Below are 22,126 nucleotides of genomic sequence, written 5' to 3' on the forward strand. Positions count from 1 at the left end.
CATTATGTCTCAGAAGGTCTCCAGCCATTGAAATATATTTAAAATCTTCAGCTACATTTTGAGTCGAAAACGTGCAGCAGCCTGGGGCATTGGCTGAGAGGATTGATCAAAAGTTTGTAGATAACACCAGTGCAGACTGATGTTACCAGTTTCTTTCACATGAACCCATCACCTTGTTTAGTTGGACTGTCCCAACTTACAGGATGTTGCAACTTGAAGTGGTAATAGACAACTTCTCTGACACCCCTCTTTCCCACGCTGCAGCCAGAAACCAGGTTGCTTTCTGTTTTAAAACACCCACTCTGGGACCCAATCGTCTACTGTGACGTGGGATCTAAGAGGTGAGAAGCCAATTTTCTTTCTGGTGTAACCAGAATATCAAGTAGTTTGTTTGTCCAGCAGTCAAATGCTAGTAAGCAAAAACCACTGTCCCACCATGGAACTAGGTTTGAGATTACATTTCAGTCGTAACAATGGCTGTTTTGCACTTGACGCAGACCTGCATGCACTTTTGCTCAAATATAATTGGTCAATAAAACTCTATGGGCTCAAATTCTGGTCATAAATATTTCGTACTTGTAAATCAGACTGACCTAAGTTTGTAACCTTGTAAAGCAAAGTATCTGAAAATTTTATGTTTGTACATCCATAGATAAAAATTTGTGTGTGCGTATTGCTGTGTTTTTTTGTTTTTTTGTTTTTTTTAAGATTTGTTAAATTTGGTCAATGCCATGTCAATCACAATCAGCTGAAAGGAAGAAAAATCTGGTCAAACTTTGTACTTGCAAGTTGAAACTCCCACGGAAACTTTTACATGTAGTGTTTCGCTTTGTATTCGTAAACAGTCTTTAACAAAAAAGATAATTACTAAAAAAAAAAAATTTATAAAAAAGAGATGCAATTATTTTTTAGAAATATCTTTTTTACACAAACACAGATTCTTAGCTAGGGATGTATAAACATAAAAATTTCAGATATTTGGTTCACAAGGTTACAGAACTCAGTTCACAACCGTGCAGTCTGATTTACAAGTGCAAAATATTTATGACCAGAATGTGAGCCCATAGAGCTCAACTACAAGGGGACTACAAACATCCCAGCTACTTCTGCTTGTCCTGCCTATTTTAGATATTCATAAACAGGTCGTATAGAAACTATTATTGCGCTTTTAAAATAGGCAGGTTTTGTTTCCTGCTAATCTAGTACAAGGAATGTCAAAGTACTTTTTAACCCACATGTCTCACAGCTTTCTCAGTCGAGTGAATATCTGTCTGAGGTGACAGAAACGGATCACTTGCCCTCTTTGTCTCCTCTGACAAAAGAACTTTCTGTTGCCGAGTAGAGTTTCTGCAGTTACTTCAGTTGTTCTACCATCAATTATTCCAGCTACTTGGGTAAAGTTACCAAAAACGAATGGAAAAAACAAAAGTTATGCCTTCTTGCTCTTCCATAATTGAGCTTGGAAAAGAAAATGCCTGGACCTTTTTAAGTTTCGTGAAGACGTTTCACCTCTCGTCCAAGAGACTTTTTCAGGTCTTGTGAGCTAAGCTGGTCTAATTAGAACTGCATATAATGACCTCAAAGTTAATGTCGCAAGGAAAACCTGTACAACAGATTGCCATTAATGTAAAGTACTCCTATCATTGGTTAATGTCATTGATGTAGCTACTTGTGTTGCTGTCACTGCAAATGTTGTGCATCTTTTCACATTCATGAATGGTCATTAATGCTTCATTCGCGACACAGTTCTGGGATTAAGTCTGCTGGCTGGCTGGAGTGTTTCTGTTTGGAGTTTGTATGTTCTTCTTGTGAAGGATTAGCAACATGTATGGGGTTTACGCCCTCATCTCGCTTCCTTTTACTATCTAAGATTGGTATGATGGGTGTTAACTGGACAACTGGCAGCTGCTCAGGAAAGGTAGAAGTTTGACCTTTTTTCTTTGTGACTTTGCTTGTCTGCAGTTTCAATGTTACTCCCACATCGTGCTCAAACTGAGTTAACACATAAACAGTGCTACGTGTTGCAGAACTGTCACATCGCAATGCAACTTTCTTTTTGATAAGCTCTGATTTGCTGTAGTGGCTCATTAGGCTGACATTGTCCTTTATTCCCGCCTCTGCTGCAAGGACGATTCTTTTAACCAAACATTGCACAATGGCACAGTATATGATTGCCAGAGGCTTAAACTCTTCCAATCTTTAAAGAGTGAAAATGTAAATGAATAATGGGGATGTGTCGGACTGAGTGTAGGATTTGTGCCTGAGGATTACATCATCTTGTCCAAAAAGCTCTTGAACTGCAGAAATAAGATATCAGAGGAGTCTGTTGGAAGCTGAGGCTTAGTGAGGGCTGGTGACCTCTGCCTGCATCTGTGGGAGGCCTCAGATCTGTGCTATCAGCTCTACAAGCTATCGGGCTTGTGGGGCTGAATTACAAACACACCGTCGAGCTCACTCTTTAGACTGATCCTGCTGCACGTTATTTTTTGATGGTGTGAAAGCGCTAAGCTCACAAGCCCGGACAGTTTGCTTTACGTCTGTGGAAATTGCTGACAAAAACAAATTTGTGGTGGTGTTTTCTTCTCAGTCTTTACAGGTGCGTACAAGACAAATCCCACTAAAGAGGCCTGTTAGCCTAAAAGATGGGAAGATGAAGAGTGGCGAGGTTGTGGAATATTTATCTTAGAAGTTCTTTCCTTGTTGAAGTTTAAAGGCTTAGAGGTGTCAGGGTGCATCAGGGCTTGGATGAAGCTAAGGCGTGGATGGCTGCCATTAAGGTCACCCTGTTCCAGGCGGCCTATTAAAAGGCTTGAACTTTGAACCTGTGCTATTCCCCGTCAGTCAGCCCTCCACTGCAGTGACATGACCCTGAAAATTGACACTAATGTCCCTTCTGTGTCAGTCTGTCTTTCTGTTCTTTCGCGCTTTCATCATCTCAGCTGTTTTCTGTTTGTTTAAAAACCCTCATGTTACCTTTTTGTGGTGCCCTTCATTATCTCAGCAGCTGTAACAGCAGTCGACTTAAAAGTGCTTGCATGAGGGTTTAAACTGATTTTGAGTTGAAATTGGCACAATGCGTACCTCTTACATATAACAGCCAACTTTTTCTCCTTTTTAGATGTCTTTCCTTTTCATTATGTGAGCCTTTTCAGCTGCGTTTTTGTGAATGGGATCAATTCGTTAAAGGAAGGACGCACAATAATGTCATATAGTCACTGTACAGTCAGTCAGACCTGTTTATTGGTTTTTTATGGAAGGATTATCACTCAACACTTGGGTTGAAAGGAATATAGAACTACTTCCACACAATAGCTACTTGAGAGTGATCAGATGATTTACTCTAAAGCCTTTTGATTCTGCAACTAAACATTTTGTTTTCCTGCTTATTTTATCCCTTTATTTACAAGTGCATTTCTTATGTGATTATTTTCTCCTTTTTTTTTAATCTGTAAGTAAAGCATTCGCTGATCTGCAGATACGCGAAACATGTTTTGAGATGCACAATCCGTCGCTGTTAACATTTCATCACCTTCGTTGTCTCACATTACGTATGTTGATGGTAATTTAGTTGTGGGTGGGGATTCTTTTGAAATGTCGCTGTTGGTGTGTTCAGAGATGCGTCTGAGAATTTGTGGTCGTTGTGCAGGACTTTGTTATGTAAGAAACCTCTACACACATATTATCCCTTTCAAGACATCTGCCTTTGATTTTCAAGTATCGTAACTTGTAGAGGTTCAAAGTTCATTGCTAGACATGAAAGGCAGCAGCTGTGGAGCTTTTGATCATATCCCGTTTCCAGGAGATGGATGGCTGGCTACTAAATCGAACTTGACATAAGTTTTTTGTTTTTTTTTTGTATTTTATTTCATTTTATTTTGGGTAACTGCCTTTTTCCAAATGCGAGATGATGTTTTGAAACTCAGCCGAGAAGCCAATATGGACAAATCTGTATAAAAAAACAAAACAAAACAAAAGCAAAGCAACCAAAAAATTAAAGAAGTCCAGACGCTTTTCTTTGCAAGCTCCTTTGACTACGATGACCTGGATGACTAAGAACCTTCACAGACAACCAGAAAATTATCATTTAAAAACTGAGAAAACTCCATCTGTTGATGATCATGTGATGAGAGTAGTATAGCAGGAAACAAGTTCAATAAACTTTAAAATGAGCTCTGAGTTGATTAACTCTGAGATGAGAACAGCTGATCAGATTAAGTTAGATCTACTCTAAGTATGTTCACCTTGAGCTAGATATGCATGGACAGGAAACCATGAGTCACCATGGCAACGGGTAAATGAAGAGTAGAGCCTTCATTCAAATCTGGTAGATTTCCATTAGATTGAGGAATATGAACACGTCATGTCAGAAGAGCCATTTTAATTAGCTACATTCTGGTGATGATTCAGTTAAAGTTTCAAAGTGCCGACAGCATTTAATAACTGAATTTGAGTCTATAAATGCATTTCAGCGTCAAATGTTCAGAACTCCTGTCTGTAGCTGCTTTGACAGCAACTTTGTGAATGAGGAAATGAAGGAAGGAAATGAGTGTTCAGGTACAGCTGGAGGGGAGGAGTTGGATGGAGAGTTTGCTGAAGAAAACCTGCCAGCAAGCAGGTTAAGTTTGGTCTGTTACCACGGTTACTGACTTGGTTGAAAGTACCTGGAAGAGAAAAGTCTGCGTTTCCCTCATCACAGGGTTAACAAACTCTGAGGTTTTCTCTTTAGCTGAACCTGGTTCCTGGAATAGAGCTTGTGTTTAAACATCACCAAACCATCTACAGACTTTGAGGCTTCAGGCCTTTGAAAGAAAACCCTGACTATTCTATTGTTTTGTTGTTGTTTTTTTCTTTACTTCTCATTATGATATTAGAGCCTAGTTATGCTCCCCTGAAGGGGACAGAAATGTGTCTTTATGTTATAGACTATGAAAACCATGTGCAGTGTGTAGTTTGCAGAGTGCAGAAAACTGGCTCTGCTTTTCTGACCTGACAGTTCCTGTGTGACAGTTCCTGTGGTTACATTAGGATCCTGTGAAGACCAGGCAACACATTCCTCCTCCTGACTGAACACCGAGTGAGTTCAGGACATATTAACACCTGATAGAAATCCACCTGCCCCTTCAGCACTTAGCTGTTCCATCAAATTCCTACAGGTGAAACTAGAGGGCTTGTGGGGATAGGTTAATTGAATAATCCAAATTGCCCATAGGTGTGAATGCAGGAGTGAATGTGAGCGCGAATGGTTGTCTGTCTCTGTGTGTTAGCCCTGCAACAGACTGGCGACCTGTCCAGGGTGTACCCCACCTCTCGCCCCATGACAGCTGGGATAGGCTCTAGTGCCCCCCGCGACCCTGAAAAGGATAAGCGGAAGCGAATGGATGGATGGGAAACTAGAGGAAGCCTTAAGTGGGGGGGGGACACTTTGCTTGCTATGTTGTCACCACAATTCTGACCTCAAGGAACTTGATGGATGTTTATTTTTAAGCTCAGTGGGGGGGTTGGCTCTGAGCTGCACATCAAACCTTTTTATAACTACTTATAAAGGGAGACATAGCCTCGGGTCTTCTGGCAGATCACCACAGGTTGTTCCGAGGACTCTGCTTCTAAGACGAAGGTGACCTGGTCTATCCGTGAGAGCTCCTAAGGTCTGTAAAGGTCTGCCAGCACTGAGGCTAGCCAGATCAGTAGCATCCTTCAAAGCAAACCTCAAACCAGACTTATACAGGAAAGCATTTTTTACAAGCTGCGTTAAAGTTATTCTCTTTATTGCTGTTCTTACCTTGACTGTCTCCTTGCTGTTGAATTTTTATTTCCATTGTCTTTGTTTTTTTTGATCTACTCCTTTTATTTCTTCTTCTTTTTTTTTAAATCCTATTTTGCGAGGAACTCTGCAATTGATGTAAATGCAGTGAAAAGGTATCCCCAAGGTCCCAATTAAATTCAATGTCTTTTAAACTCTTATCTTGAATCATGCAAACTTTCAGCAATGTTTCTATTTTTAATGCCCACATGCTTTAATTAGGAATCATAAGAATAAGGATAATCGAGGGGGTTATTCATTTATAACATGACATCATTTAAAAAAAAAATCTAGTTACTGGAAATGTGCGCAGGGTTTTTCCTGCTGCATTCCAAGTGTTACCGCCCTGATGGTTATTTGATTTGTATGACGCTTTGTGCAATACTTAATCTGGATGAAATGAAATCTGTACCCATGAGACTCCTCCACTGGCCAATGTGGGCTGATACTGATTGAGAGGGAGCTTATGGAAGTCTGAATCTCTTGCCGCTGCTGTGAAACGTGTTGTGGGGGGTGGAATAAGACGAGAATAAAGCCTGCATGAACTAGGGGAGGGGGAGCGCTGGGAGATATGCAAGAGGGGCCCAGATGTACAGCTCGACTATAAACTGCACAGGGCCGGTGAGCAGCAACAGCCAAACAGATGTGACTTTTATCTGAGCGTATGACTGGAGGAGGAAACGGGTTAATGGATAGATATAAAGTGTCACCATGTAACCAAATACTGTAGAGCTAAATGTAGCTCAGGTAACGAGCAGAAAGTGGAAGAACATCCTTTCCCTCAGGAAACTGGAACCAGTGCTGTTGTGGCAGGTCATCGTTTGCGTCAGAGCCCACAGCGGTACTATACTGGAGTTGTCAGATAAGAAAACATGGTGGTTGTCAGGCTTACATGGTTATATGTGTGCTCACATTAACAGTTTGCATCTGTGTTCACAGGCCTTGTTGTTGCCAGTCAGATGTATGTTTTACAAGGCACACCAGACTCAGGGTATCAATGTGATTTATGAGTCTCCTTGCCGGCTGTGTGCAGTACAATGGACCAAAAATAGCTTTAAAAAACCCTGACAAGTGCAGATTGTCTCAACTTTGGGGCACTTATTGTGTACAGCGGCATTTTTAGATGTGTTCAGAGAGGAATTTGAGATTTAAGTGAACTCTCAATCCCTGAGTGGTATAGAGGTCCCTGACTCTGAGCATAAAGTCTGAAATTCAGGAGAAAAATTCCAGGATGTGACAGCCCCGGCCCAGGCAATCAATTTATGGGTTTCCCTTATGTGACCATTAATAGCATATTTACCTCAAACTCAGCTTGTGAAATTGCACTCCATGTTGACCTCCTTTCGTGCCAACGACTGTCTTCACATCTCCTCCACTCACTTAAAGCCAAAACGTGTTTGTTGAGCTGCAAATATGCAAGTAGAAATCACAGAGAGTGGCATGTAAATTATGAGATTATGATACTTCAAGTGCACCTTTATGTTTACATGTAATTTGGAGTTTCCTGTGTGATCAAACATGCCTTTATAATAGCATGCATTTAGTTTATCCTCTCCGTAAATTTGGCCAAATATGCAAGCACCAGGGGGAATAAATGCACTGCTTGGGCCAACTACCCACCTGAATGTGTTATTAGCTGGACTGTAGTCTAAGGTGTTTGGAACCCTTATTCTTCACAAAACGCTGATAATGTGTCTGAAATGCTCCCTTTAAATTTCCATAAATATTAATGTGTTGTGATTGGATCGCGGATTGAGCTTCGGCTCCGGAAGCCTTCCCAGAGCTTGAGGAGGAGTGGTGGTGGTGGGAGTTAAACGTGAGGTCAAACAGAGGTCACAACAGGGAAGCTGTCTAAGCCCAACACCCCCACACCCCACCCCAACTCCACCAGCACTCCAGGAAACTGGGGTGCCAGATAGGCAGTAATGTGGAGCCTTATGGGAAGAATTAATGCATGGCTGCTCTGGGTCTATTTGCCGAGTGCAGCTAATTGAGCAGTAAGCGTTAAGAGCACATGCGTTGGCACATGCTGTTTGTGCTGAAAATCTTCTTCTTGTGTGTGTTTTGTCTGGTTATTAATATGGAATGGCTGATTTAATGAGCCCATACAACGTTGCTTCTCCTGTGTTTTCATGACTTTATTTGAATCATTCCATATTGTATTGGATTAGTTCTGAGAGCGTACATGCTGAATTACCTTTTTTACACTGAAACGAACTCAAATCCCAAAATGCACCAAGCTTTCCAAGTCATGAGGTGGCCAATCGCTGCGAGAGCATAATGCCCCTGTTTTTTTTTTTGAGAGGGTCACACTAAGGTAACCGATCCAGCTGGTCCAGAGCCAGACCAGCTTTAAATCATCTCTGTGTGTCTGAGACCCTGCAGGCTGAGGGCAGTTAACTGTAAGCTAAAACTACCTGAGAAATCATGTCATGGTGTTCATACAATGAGTTTCTGTCGTCCTGTGTGGAGGCAAATCATTACGGCGCACTTGAGCTGCCCTTTCAGCTGAATTTAATGATTAACCTGCAAGGAATAGTCACTACCATTTCAGCAACTTGCATAGAGTAGAAAGGTGGTGCAGAAATATGGGAATTTGTTGTAAATCTTTCCCCTTAATTGGAAGCTGTATTAAGTGCTATGCAAGAAAAATCTTTACTATATAAAACAGTCACTTTAACATAAGTGTGTGTGTGTGTGTGTGTGTGTGTGTGTGTGTGTGTGTGTGTGTGTGTGTGTGTGTGTGTGTGTGTGTGTGTGTGTGCTATCCCTTCTTTGTAAAGCTGTCATTTCTGTCTTTTATAACAAAGCAGGAGCGTGAAAGAGTGTGATACCTAATCAGCAGTCTTCAAAAATGGCTTCGTTAAATCATGTGATGATCTCACAGCAGCGCCTAGGTGACTGTTTTTAATTTGATTCTCTTTGGATGACGTCTTTTAAACAAATGTGCCTTTTTGCGTGTGGTTAGTTTAGCAACGATTGGTGACTAAAGCAGAGTCAAGGATGCAATTTACATTTTTTCCACATTAGTGCGAACACGGAAGGCGCGTGTGCCTGTGTATGTGTGTTTGTTAGGCTTGTATTTTGTCGTAATGAGGAAGGGATGCAGAGCAGTAAAAAAAAAAAAACGGAACTGCTATAGAAGGCAGGGGAGACAGGCGGGTCGGTTTAAAAACACGAGTGGGAGGGAAGAATGCACCCCCTGCAGCCCTGACCTTTGACCTTTGCAGAATGTAGGCCTCAGGGGCAATCCCACTCCTGGGGAGAGACAATGCTGCAGATACCTATTGAGCCTGGCTTTTTACTCCTTTACAATGCCCCCCACCCCTTGCTTCCCCCCCCCTCCTATTGTGTTCTTTACTACATAAAAACTTCTCACCACACAAGGTCCACGTTTGGATTTGGAGCCTGTATTCAGGGCTTTTGTGCCTCCACATAAGGCTTGAAGCAGGGGGAAAAGAAAAAACGCCTCCCTCTCTCTCTCACTTACTCATGTCTTTTTTTTTTTCTTTTTTTTTTTTTTTTTCACTTCCTTTTTTTTTTGCTGGTTTATTTTCCCCAAAAGCAGTCTGACATTCTGGCACCTGTTTTCCTCACAAAACCGCTTATTTATCCCTGAATTATTAACCAAGAGCCCACAAAGTGTCTGCCACTTGGTGACATGCCCTGACTTCATGGTGGGGAAGGGAGGGCTGGTTGCTGTAGCAACAAGGAGGGCCTTTATCAAGAAAGTGGGGGGGGGGGCGCAATTTAGCCAGTGTCTCCCATCTGCGTTGTGGAGGATCCACGAATGAAATGGTTGGGCCGGAAAATGTTACAGGATTAGTGAAATGGACGAGAGCAGGAACACTTTTGCATTGAAGAGACATGATGTGATGCTTTCAGCGCTGCAATTTTTGGGAGAAGTGCATTTGCTCATCACAATGGCTGTGTATTATGGAGTATGATGAGCTCTGTAATGAGCACAGTGGAGCAGCCTGGAGAGAGTGACCTGTACTTTTTGTATTTCAGAAATATAGATGACACCCAAGGGAGGGGAGGGGGGTGTAATATGGTAGAAAATGGAAAAGCTGGTTAATAACTTTTTCAAATTTGTGCAAGAATGAGTTGCAGTAATCCCATAAAAATGAAATCGCAGTTCTTTTAGGATGTTTTATGTTGAACAGAACGATACACACATGCGAAACAACATGAAGCTGAGGAGTATTAAGAGATCCGTCATCACACAGAGAAAGGGCAGCAGCTGTCACAGGGTTTTAAATGTGCATCTCCCCATCAGGGGAGCCGCAGCACTGAAGAGTCTCGACTGGGTAAAGCGATAGTCAGGTCAGAGGCACACAGATGGAAGCTCTGAGTAACACACGTTAGCGGGTGTAGTGAGGGGCTGAAGTATGGCTGAGAAGTGGAAGAGGAGGGCTTTCTTTGTAGCCCTAAAGAGCAGCAACAGCGTTTTGAAGTGGATACAGGCAGTTGCTGAGAGCCTCAGGAGCAGATTGAGCAAAGGCGGGGTGCAGCATGGAGGAATGTAAGCCAGAGCCGGCTGCAGGGGCCCCAGCCAAAAGGGAATCGCGGTGTTGTAGGAGCTGAGGGAGCAAGCAGGAGAAGCTTGTTTCTCATCTGTCTTCAACCTGAGGACTGAGAAGGGGAGAAAAAAACGCTGTGTTTTAGATTCTAACCTGCAAGCTGCCTTCAAAACTGACACATGACGAATGACCTGTTGATGCTGTGGTGCACAAACATGTTAGTTTGAGTCCTTTTAGCAATGACGTTATACATGTTGCACGGGTCATGGCTTGATTTCTTAAAAATAATAAAAGGGCACATAGAGAGTTCAGTCCAGTCCAGCCTGATTTCTCCTGTGGGCCTTAACAGTAAATCTTTATGGTTGGAGATCACACCTCCCGCATGCACTTCCAATAAAACGGTCCCAGTTAAAGACAAATGGGTTTTGTGGAACATGCCTTAAGGGCCGCGATCTGTCCATCAGATAACCTCCTGAACAAATGGCTTTACGCACTTAACGATAACGATTAGTGGAAGGCCATCGATCACTTGATTCTTATCTGTTCATTGAACAAATGTATTTATTTTTATTTTGAAAAGGCCGCGATTGTAAAACAGTATACAGAGGAAATTATACAGTTTCATTTTACTGTTAATTGTGTGGAAAGGATTGTTTTTCACTTTTTCCCAGCAATAAATCATGCCACTAAATTCTCTGTGAGATGAGTCAAGCGCCTATAAGGGGTTTTTAGCCTGACAATGAACACCACTGAGAATTCCTAAGTAGGTTCAATTAAATTCGCTAAATCTACATTTTAGCTTCGGCCTTTTTTTTTTTTTTTTTTTTTCTTCCGTTTTCACACGTTATCAATTTGATTATCCCCATTTGTCCCTCATAATACTCAAAGATGAAGAACTGAGCTGCTATCAACATCACAGCATGATATCTCTTATGTCTTCTGTTGTAAAGGGCTGGCTTTCCTTTGTAGTGGCACAGATGTAATAAAGCAGCAATGGGAGCGTCTGGCAGACGCCTCAGGCCAAACCGGTCCAGTGAAAGCAGATCTGTGAGGAGATGGAGCTCAGATAATCAGAGATGAATTGGGAATGTTGACCAGAGAAATTTCTTCCACTCTAGTTCTCTCAACAGAGTGACACTCTCCCCTCCATAGCCACTGTTTAGAGGCCCACCAGTTACTGACTGAGGCCAGATTTCAGGACAGGACAGGGGTTTTAAAGGGGGACTAAGTCAAAACTAAAGCAGATGTGTGTGGATTTTAGAAGCCAGAGCATTGAGGGTCTTTAAGTGCAGAAAGTTGCCATAAAGTGCAACAGTGCAAAGCAGCATGAAAGCGATCGCCACGCATGACATTTAACACGGAAATGTGGATCTCATGGGATTGGGTTTGTTTCACGGCTTCCTTTTTTTTCCCTTTGATTCTTTTTCACTCAGTCTAGGATGGATACAGGAAGATAAATTAATGCAGTCAATGATCCCATCAAATAACATCTAAAAAGGATCAGGATTTTCTTTGATCAGGAAGATTTCCGACCCTGGAATATTCATGCACACATGCCCCCCACCCCCACCTCAGCGGGCTGATTCGCTCTTTCTCTGGATGTGAATCCGCAGCCATGCGTGATCCAATTAGTATGATGAGCACAGGGTGTAGAGCGAGGCTAATGTTTGCATGTCCAGGAGAGTAAATGGATTCTTAGAATGGATTTCCAGCTCCCTTGAGTCTTAGCGGTTTGTGGCCTCTCTGCAGGAACTATTGGCATAGTTAAACCACTGTGTAACTCTATGGCCAATCCTCCTGCTTGGCTCTATCGTTATCCAGTCTGTTGATAAGGATAATGAATAGTGGCCCCCTTAGACAAAACTAGAAATGGTGGCATGCAATTTTGATGCCATTCAGGCTACACACATTTTACCTTATAATTGGCCACTGCTATACTGTTTGTTTTAGATTATGTATGTCTGCAGCAGGAGTCTGTTTAAAATCATACAGCTAAGTATGCGAAGTAGTAATGTGTATTTTAATGATTTGTTACCCTGCTGGATATTTCTTAAATCATTATGAGTCAGATTGGAATGAGTAGTAGCTTACAATCAAACACAGACACACAGGAAGTGGCCACAGGTTTATTCCCTTCCATTCACCATACTGTAAAAACGCTAGTCGCACTCTTGATATAATTTGGAAACCGTATGGAGGAAAAAAGACACACGATGAAGAGTGACAACAATATATTGGAAATGAAGATCAACACAGCCTCTGTAACCCCCCCATTATTATTTTTTTAAGATCCATTTTTAAGCACATTTTAAGGCACTGTGCTTGAACGACAGGGTTAAATGCTAACCTTAGCACGACTGCAAGCTGCATCCATAAAAAGTATTATGTAGTATTTCAGCATAGTCTAGAATGGGGACAGCAAAATGAATGTAGGTAGAAAACTCGGGAAGCAGATGGCTAAGCAACATAAAAATAAAATGCCTGATTTTATTAATCAAAACTGGAGCACAGACTTCTTGGATGGTGTGCTAATAAAATTAACTACATAGCAAGCCATGTCTGTGTCATAGATGTATTAAAATTAATCTTAAAAAGGGGGGGGGGAGGCAACAACACCACAAACCCAGTTCAGGTGCAGTTCAGTCAACAGAGTTGGTAGACTGCTCGTATTTGGCCACTTGTGTCTGTCAGATTTAACTGTTAATTTATTTGTTCCAGTGTTAAATTGGTCTGTTATCCTACTTTTTCCCATCATTGTTACACGAGTCTGTGGGGATTCACTCAAGCCAGCCTCAGGTGACTGGATGAGGACCTGCAATTTTTGGGTTCTAATAGGCAGCTGACTGACAAAATAATTTGTCATCTTAATCTTGCCAAGACAATAAACAAGTGTTCGTCTCTCTTTTCTTCAAAGTGAAACATAAGGACGCTTTTTGTTGAACATCAGACTAAATAATACCGGACAAGATTTGGGGGGGGGGGGGGGTTTCACAACCTGTCATGTCAGCTTGTGCATTTACTGTCTGAGCTATAATGGATAGCTTGTACCTCTGCACAATGAAACTGTGTTTTTTGGGAGGGGGTGAAAATAGATCACTGAGGCATATGATCCTCATGTTTTCTATTCATGAGGATAAAAGAGGCTAGAGCGGTTGCTACAAAAGCCAACATCTTGTAGAAAGATTAAAGTGGATGACAAGAAAAGCTCAACACACGGCTGTGATATACATGATTCCCACTTTTCTGTCAAGGTGCTAAAATTGGGCTGAGTTCTGCTTGTTTGTTTGACTCGGGTGTGCGCATCCTTTGTCGTTACAAGGTTATTCTTCCATCCTAACAGCCTGTTCATGTTGAGGACAGATCTAATCTCTTGAAAGATTTAACATCCTGGGCTACTCTGATCTGCGGCCAAATCATCAGAAGGATTCAAGGATGCTGTGGATTGGTGGGAATACAAAAAGGAGGGTTTGGTTTTGTGTCGGAGGCTGCTGGACAAATTTCAGAGCCTTACCAGTCAGTCCACAGCCTTCTTTCTTTACTCCTGCAAGAAGCATCCCTGCACTTCAGGAATCTTAACACGATCTCAGAGGATGCACGTGAATCTGTCATGTGTTGGTCTGTATGATCATCTAGATGATGGATTGGAGAGACACACAAGACCAATATTTACTGCTGAACTCTTAAAGTTGTGAAGCATTCAGAGTAAGGTGGCCTTATCGCCAAAGCCAGTGAGATTCTGTTGTCCAACAGCAGTTTATTTCAGTACTGAAAAGACTGTTTCCAAGTGGATGTTCAGATCTTTCTTTGTACTCTGCTGCTGCTGCCCACCTCAGTGCTGCACCACTCTAAATCTTCTTCTCTCATCTCTCTGTTCTTTGGCTAAATCTGGCTCTCAAATTGACATTATCAGTCTGAATGACAGCAGCAGAGCGAAATGGCTGTGCAGAGGCAGCAGTGTGCTGCTAGCTTTCGGAGACAGTCACACTTAATGCCTCTAACCCCATCAATTTGTGAGCAGAGATTGAGTTTCCAGAAGAGCATGAAGTGTGTGGTAAAGCTGTTGACTGTGGCAGACACTGAAGTTTGCTTTTGAGGGAATTCCAGACCGACATAGTTGAGAGGCTCCGGGTCGTCTTGTCCAGCGAACAAACCGTCTGACCTCTGTCGTAGGAAGGTCGTGCGGTTGACCTATGCTGTTAACAAGGGGGCATGAAAAAACAATCGCACGTATGATCAGTCTCTCAACCAAACTATCATAATAAATCAGCGCTGCAAAGAGCATACTGACCTGCTAGAGAAACCTACTCGGCGGTAGCTGCTGATTGAAGTAACAGGCACAAGACTTCTTGGCTTGGAGTGTATTAACACCAACAGCAGCTAAAACAAAACTCTTCAACAACATAAAGAATAGAAATATAGTGTTGGATCTCCTCAGCAGGTCCATTTGTGACTCTATGGTCAGACCCTGCAATCTGATGACCCCAATAATCCGATGAACTCCTATAAGCAAGCCCTTGGTCACAGTGGGAAGGAAAAAAAATCCATTTTAACAGGAAGAAACCTCTCATCTGCCACGACTGGTTGGTGATGTGAGAAGGGAGACAGAACAGGCTGTGGAGGAGAGCCAGAGATTAATAATAACCAATGATTAAATGCACAGAGAGGGGTGAGTGAAGAAGAAATACTGCATCGTGGGAAGTCCCCGGCAGTCTAGGCCTATTACAGCGTACATAAAGGAGAATTCAGGGTAATCTGATCCAGTTTTATCAAAAAGGAAAGTTTTAAACCTAGTCTTAAAAGTAGGATCGGGGCTTGACTATTCAAGACCTTGTATGTGAGGGGGAAAAATATCAATATCCTTGCGATTCCATTGCATGTTTACGTCTACACCTAGCAAGCATTGTCTGTGTGTCTTTTGCACTTTGCAGTCGAGTAAAAACAATGTGCAGTGCCTCTCAGTGAGGTGTCACTGCTGTACGAACAGTGATGATAAAACCAAAGGGCAGTGAAGTCACTGTTTTCACAAAGAGTGCAACAAAAGGTTTTCATCAGCCTGGAGCTCAACAGTAAGCAAACTCCAGGCTTACCGCACTGAGCGGTGCTCATTTCATTTGACTGTTTAGAAGTGTTTAGCTTTGTGCAGCAGGAAATAATTTATGACAGCAAGCAAAGTATGTGTTTATATCTCAAAGATGAACTCAATGCTCTAGTTTGACTATATTTCAGTAGATACACGATTTCCAGCAAAGGTGTTTTGTTATATTTTGACCTTGAAGACGCAGTGTGTGTTTATTAAAAATGTTTTATAATATGTATTTTCTTTTTCCGTTCTGTATTTAAATTTTTCAAGCTGGTTTCAGGTTTTCAAGCAAAGAGAACCTTTTCCTCTTCTGTAGATGCTGAAGCAGCAGCGCTGCACAGGGATGATTGCTGCTCTTTACAAGACAGGGCTATTTTCCATTCACAGCGTAGGACTCTTCCTCTGATATGGAAAGTGAGCCTCAGAAAATGCTTGATCTGCTCTTTGATGTTAAGGACTATGCTGATCTCTGAACTCGATGAATAGCGTCAGTTCACACACAGATCTGTCTGTAAAGGGTCTTATCTGGCTTTATGAGATGGTTAATATCATCTTGGCATATAGGAAAGTATTATGGTTAAATTTAAGGCCAATGAACGTTCATGAAAGCCTACAAAAGTATGAGTCGCTTATGTTGCGCACTTCCTTTTACTGTTATTCATGATGCCGCAGGGACAGCACATCTGTGCTAGTTCACCTCAGGGCTGCCTGCACTCTCCTACTATTTTCATTCTGCTTTTGTAGTCCATAGGGTTTATTTTAAATGACAGAGGAGGTATTTATGCTAAAATAAATAAAATACATCAACATTTGTTTTCACTGTAGTACTCCAGGTGCACACATTGCATCATTAAACACATAGTTTTAGACCGTTTTGTGCTGCTTTTCCAGCTTGGAAATGGAATTAGATACAAATCTGTTCCCTGAAGTATTTTCCAACCACTCCTTATCTTTTTTTCTGCTTTCAGATGAAGCTGTGGAACAAGTATAAGGTAACCAGTATCCCATCTTTGGTGTTTGTGGACGCCTCCACGGGGAAGATCGTGTGTCGAAACGGTCTGCTGGTGGTCAGAGATGACCCCAAAGGTGAGCTCAAGCATCTAGAGCTACAAACACACACACAGGCCACAATATTAGTAAAACCATGTGGCTGATTTATTTTTATTTCCTAACCTCAAGCTCTGACTCTAATCCTCTTTACTGAATGGTTAACCCTAACCCCAGTTCAACCCTAGAAATATGACTGTTTAATGAGGTAATGGGAAGACGTTTTGAGGGTCAAAAGGACAAACATCATAGATCAGTTTCTCGCACAGTTTGTCTGTCATAGCTTCTAGCGCTGAATTCTTGGTGGGTAGCAATCATCAGTCACTCTTGGCTGAGAGTAATAAGCAAGCAGCATAACTCATTGAGAATTGCATACTGACTTCACACCAGTCTATCTTCTCTACTGTAACACTTGTCACTTCCAAATGTATCTCATGAAATGGCAGCAGCTGGGCTGTAAAATTCCCCCTGTGGCAAAAGGGTATGAATGAGCAACTTGAATAGCAAACTTCAAGATAAGAAGATGTTAAGTTTCTATCTGCATGTGAAGAAAAACATGCTGCATGCATGAGCAAAATATCTTCACGGTGAAGATAAACAGTCGCTCGTGTAAATTCTTTAGTCAGGTGGAAAAACAAACCCTCATGGGGAAGAGAGAAAATATGTAAATGTATTTATGGTGTTATTAGAAATGTTGGATGCTAGACTTAAAGATGGCAACCCTTTCAGTCTTGTTAAAACTGCCCAGCTGGCATCTTCCTGTTTCTTTCCCACACAGTTTAAATCAAATATAGTAACCAAACACCTTCTTGGGCCTTACAAAAGGTTACTGTATCAAATTCTAAAAATGATTTCACCTGAGGTTTTATGAAGGGGGTGAAAAGGCTTTTTTTTTTTTTTTTTTTTTTTTTTTTGTAATGATTGTTTTGTGTTCAGTGTGCACAAGCTGAACATGGAGCTCCTAACAACCTGGTTTAGCCCCTACATCAGAATAGTTTCACAGGCCAGTGCTGTTCAAGCTTGGATTTGTTCCAGTGCTGCACACTGCACGTGGGCACTGTTCATACCCTCCTACTGAGCTCATGAGATTTAACCCAAGAATGACAAAAAAACACTCTCCTTGCCTGTTAGTGCATCTTTTCCAGTGTTAAAAACCATAGGTATAAAAGTCATAAGATTAATAATTTCTCTTTATTTGTTGCATATTGGACAGTTTATCTTTTTTTAATGGTAACAGTAGGATGATTTCATGCTGAAACACCTTTTTTAATAAAAATATGATTCTTCTTCTACTTCTACTTCTACTACTACTACTACTAACATAAACACCTCAATAATGATTTCCCATCACACCAGGAACTACTTTAGAACCACCAAGAAACTGGCAAGCACGTCTTTGGACAGGTTCAAACTTTCTTGGTGTGAGGTGATCGATGCACCATCGTGCTGTTATACTGGCTAACTCATCAAATCACACCTTCAGGTTGGTTAGCTAATGTCCTACCCTCTTCTAGTTTAGTCCGTGGTAAATGGACTATAATTTATATAGCGTCTTCTTTTTTTTTTTCTTTTTTTTTTTCCCCCTTTAAACTCATCTAGCAAGCAAAGAACTTTTTACACTCCAAGCTACATCCACAGAACTACTATTCAAGACCCTCTCTAAATCCTGAGCCAGGGTAAACAACAAGACTTCAACCACAGGTGAGAACTGGGTAACCAGTGAGGAGTACATGGGGTCCGTCCAAGAGATTGGACTGAAATAAATACTACACAATTAGTATGACTTCTGAACTTGACTTGCTGTATCCTCTGGCAAGGTGAGATGTGTAAGATCACACCGTCCTTGAGATCAGTCAGTGTCTCTAGGCCCTCGGAAACTACCGGTAACAAGTGAGGAAAAAAACAAAGCGTATTCTCCAGGTGGTTGCCGAGGTGTTGTTGCCAGCTGCTAAGTGAAATTGGTCGCAATTAAGGTGCTATACCAAAAATACATATTTCCCACCTGCTTTTTTTTATTTGTCATTTTGCTTGGTAGACGGTGACTCATCTGCAAACTACTAATCCTCACACAATTTTTCCGTTGCACTTTTTTTACAATTTTGCTATCACTCACCATTAAAAACTAAAGGTGACCAAAGCAATCACAATGATTTTCTTTTTCCTCTCTAGTGACCTCACTGTGTCATGGTTCACACCAATCATGTTGTTTTGTTTTGATTTCTCTTCTGCAGTGTCATCTTTTTAATTCAAATTTATGTCACATGCTTCCTGTAAATACTTATTTATTATCTATACGTAAACCACAGCCAAGCGTAACAATTTGAGATATTTATTTATTTAACTTCTGTTTTCACTCAGTTTTCTATCTGCTAATTGAAAATGTGCATTTAAATTCTTCATGTAAATTCTTAGTTTTATAAGCAATAAGAATATCCAGCCTACCACATTGGGTTCACACCATAAATAAGTCGTTTAAGTTAACCAAAATGTAATGAGTGCAGTAACTAAGGTCAGACCCACATTAACCCGCACACAACACACACCTCAAATTCCTGGTGAGGATTTACTGAGGATATTTTGCCCAGTCCCATCATTCAGCGTTTGTCTGAAGCATTTTGCAATAACTTCCCCCCCCCCCCTCGTGTTTGAGTTAATGCCGCTATAATTATGGTGCCGTGTGAATATTATAGCGTGTCCATGTCTCACACTCTCGTCTTTGAAACCTATAATTTCTGCACTTTGAAGTGGAGATGGAGAATTAACAAGAGTGATCTTGCATTCCTTTCCTGTATTGAGGGCGTCCATCTGTGGCTGAGACGATCTCAATATTTTAAAACGCTGCCTCTTCAAAGCCTGTTAGGTCAGCTTTAAAAAAAAAAAATGGTGTCGTGTCATGTGAGAGGGAAGAATAGCAGCCATGTGAGGACTGTGACAGATTTCACTGTCTGTCTAATGAAAGCTGGTCCAGGCCTGCAGTGATATTTCCACAGTTCATTAACTAGATGTGAGCTGAGAAGATATTAAATTGGTGGCTTCAGTAGCAAAGAGAGCCACCAGCACTTCAGGAAGTTTTGCATCTCTTTGAAATAGAAGGCTGTGCTTTTTTTTTCTTTTTTTTTTTTTTTTTTTTTTTTCTTTCTTTTTTTTAAACATCAGATTTTTAAATTTGATGTATTAAGCTGTGGACTGTTCCTAATGTGACAAATCAATTCAGGTGCAACAGCCACGGCTGGGAGAGGTAAAGGGCAGCAAAAAGTTCGCGTATGCTGACAGTCGGAGGGGCGGGTGAACAATTTGGGACCCCACTGCCTTTCACTGTCGATGAAAGGCCTGACTTGAGTGGTGGCAGACTAGCCCTGCAGCGTAAAGATGGAGTGCACTTTTACAATCAGGACAACAATGAAAGGCCGCGCCAGCGCAATGCAGACGTGTCGTTCCTGCCTAATGAAGCCCCGGACAACAGCGCTCACATAAAGAGTCCATTATGAACCAGCCATACAAGCTTTTATTTATGATTACACCCCCCCTTTAATTCAGCTGTACCAAATGCATCTCCAGAGCTCTCCGGGAACAATGAAAACACCTTGAAAAGGAAATGAAAAGTGTGAAAGAGAGCAGGAGGGAAGTATTTCTGACAGCCTTCATTTGCTTAAGAGGTTCGACATTTCTTTTTCTTTAAGTGTGTGTGTGTGTGTGTGTGTGTGTGTGTGTGTGTGTGTGTGTGTGTTCACATGCGTGCATATTTTCAAAGCAGAAAACACAAAACAGCCCTTTAAAAACATATTTCAATGACAACTGTGTGTGGTGGTTTGACATGTGACACCCTTAACGGACACAGAAAAGCTGTCTGTGGGTCTTCTGCTGAGCTGAAGTGTGACTCTTGAGTCCACATTTCAGTATCTAAGCAGCTGTTAGATGGATTACCGTGATGTTTTGTAAATATTCATGATTCCCAGACATGAAATCCTAACAGTGTCACTGTGAGTTATAGTAGTTTTAAGTGTGAGTTAAAGCTTTGTGCAACAGTGGACAATTTGTCATGTTATTAATAATGAATGCAGCCAAATACCTATGAAAACACAGCGTCATCATCTTCTGTTGCACTTGCTCCACTGGTATGGAACAAAATACTGGCATTTAGCTCAAATCAGTGCCACACAGCAACTCTTAGAGCCGCTAGCATGGCAATAATCTCTCGTTTTCCTTCCCATGTTTCCCCTTTCTTTGCCCCCTCTGCTTTCCTACCCTCTCTCAGGCCTGGAGTTCCCCTGGGGCCCGAAGCCATTTGCGGAGGTGGTGGCAGGACCTCTGCTCAGGAACAACAGACAGACAACAGACAGCAGCTCTCTGGAGGGACACTATGTGGGAGTGTATTTCTCAGCACACTGGGTGAGTGGAGAGAAGACAAAGAGGACCCCATCTTTTTTTCTTTTCTTTTTTTTTCCTATTCAGGGCTCCTGACTCTGTGAAAACATTGAGACATCAGAGAAAAAAGAGCGGCGGCAGCACAGCAGAGCAGGAAGAGGCAGGAACAGATAAGAGAGAGGAGCGAGACTCCATTGTGTTTGACTGTTTACATTACAGCAGTTGACGATCTCCATCAGTCCTTTCACCACCAACTGTGGATCAGTCACCACACCCCAAAGACGTCACACCGTTGTTTCTTTTCTTTGCTGCCGCTGCCGATAGCCAGCGAAGGTCATGACTCACGATGCATGGAAGGCGTTAAATCATCGCTGTGCTGTTCCTGATGAGATGCAGCGCGAGCTGCCGAAGCCAGTCGGCGCAGCAGCTGCCAGAGCCGTAGCCTCAGATACCGGCTGCTCAGAATGGTGACGCCTGAATGCTGGCGCAAACCCCAAAGCCATATAAAACTGAAAGGACAAGTCACAAAAAGCAATTACAGGAGTTTATTTGCGGTGTTTTACACCAGGGTCCCCAGGTTACTCGTGTAAATCTATCTGCTACTAAAGCAGTCTCACAAAAACGAAATGCCAGCACTTTGCCTTGGCATCCTGATAGTATATTTTCTTTACTTTATTTCCCTCCTTCCTGTCAGAGGGACCTAAATGCCCCATGGCAGAGACACATGCAGCGTGACCTTCTCTTGTAGTGGGAGAAAACTTTAGTGTTATCACGATAGTACTAAAACAAGCTTGTGTAATGAGCGATGAACACACTTATACAGTGTTTATATCTGTAAGGTATAAGGGAAGATCGCACTTACTACACAAGATACTTTGTGCTTTTGTCCCAACGTCCCTTTGTGTTGATATGATGAAGTGCCACTGTAGGAAGCTTTAAGCTTCTCTACTTAGTAAACAGGAAGATGAGATGAGCCTTAGACATATGATATGTAATTAAGTCTAGCAAAAATACCTCAACATATTTACAGGGAAGGAAACTGAAGCAGCTATGGCATTAATCCATATTTACAGGGAATGTGCTTACTGTGTGTATGTTAAAGATTTAGTCACTGTGACACAAGCAATAAATCTGGCATTTTTGAGAAATTATTTTGGGGCATTTTTGCCATTATTAGACAGGACAGTGGAGAAAGCAGGAGAGTGGTGCAGACACAGAGCAAAGGCTCCAGAGTCGAAGTTGGGCCAGTGCATTCAGCCTTTTTGTGGAAAATGGTCGCCTTTGTCCGTTTTGATACAAGAGCATCACACA

General features: G+C 41.8%; 1 protein-coding gene across 3 annotated transcripts in view; it reads left to right on the forward strand.

Moving 5' to 3' along the window:
• nxn (nucleoredoxin) overlaps window positions 1–22,126 on the forward strand; it is a 73,028-nt gene that overhangs the window by 37,921 nt on the left and 12,981 nt on the right. For all 3 annotated transcript variants that reach the window (XM_004558181.4, XM_076873299.1, XM_076873298.1), the window contains exons 2-3: window positions 16,372–16,489; window positions 20,706–20,839. In XM_004558181.4, coding sequence (XP_004558238.1) covers window positions 16,372–16,489; window positions 20,706–20,839 — 252 coding nt within the window. The remainder of the gene's footprint in view (window positions 1–16,371; window positions 16,490–20,705; window positions 20,840–22,126) is intronic.

Source organism: Maylandia zebra, linkage group LG14 (assembly GCF_041146795.1).
Source record: "Maylandia zebra isolate NMK-2024a linkage group LG14, Mzebra_GT3a, whole genome shotgun sequence".
Lineage (NCBI taxonomy): Eukaryota > Metazoa > Chordata > Actinopteri > Cichliformes > Cichlidae > Maylandia > Maylandia zebra.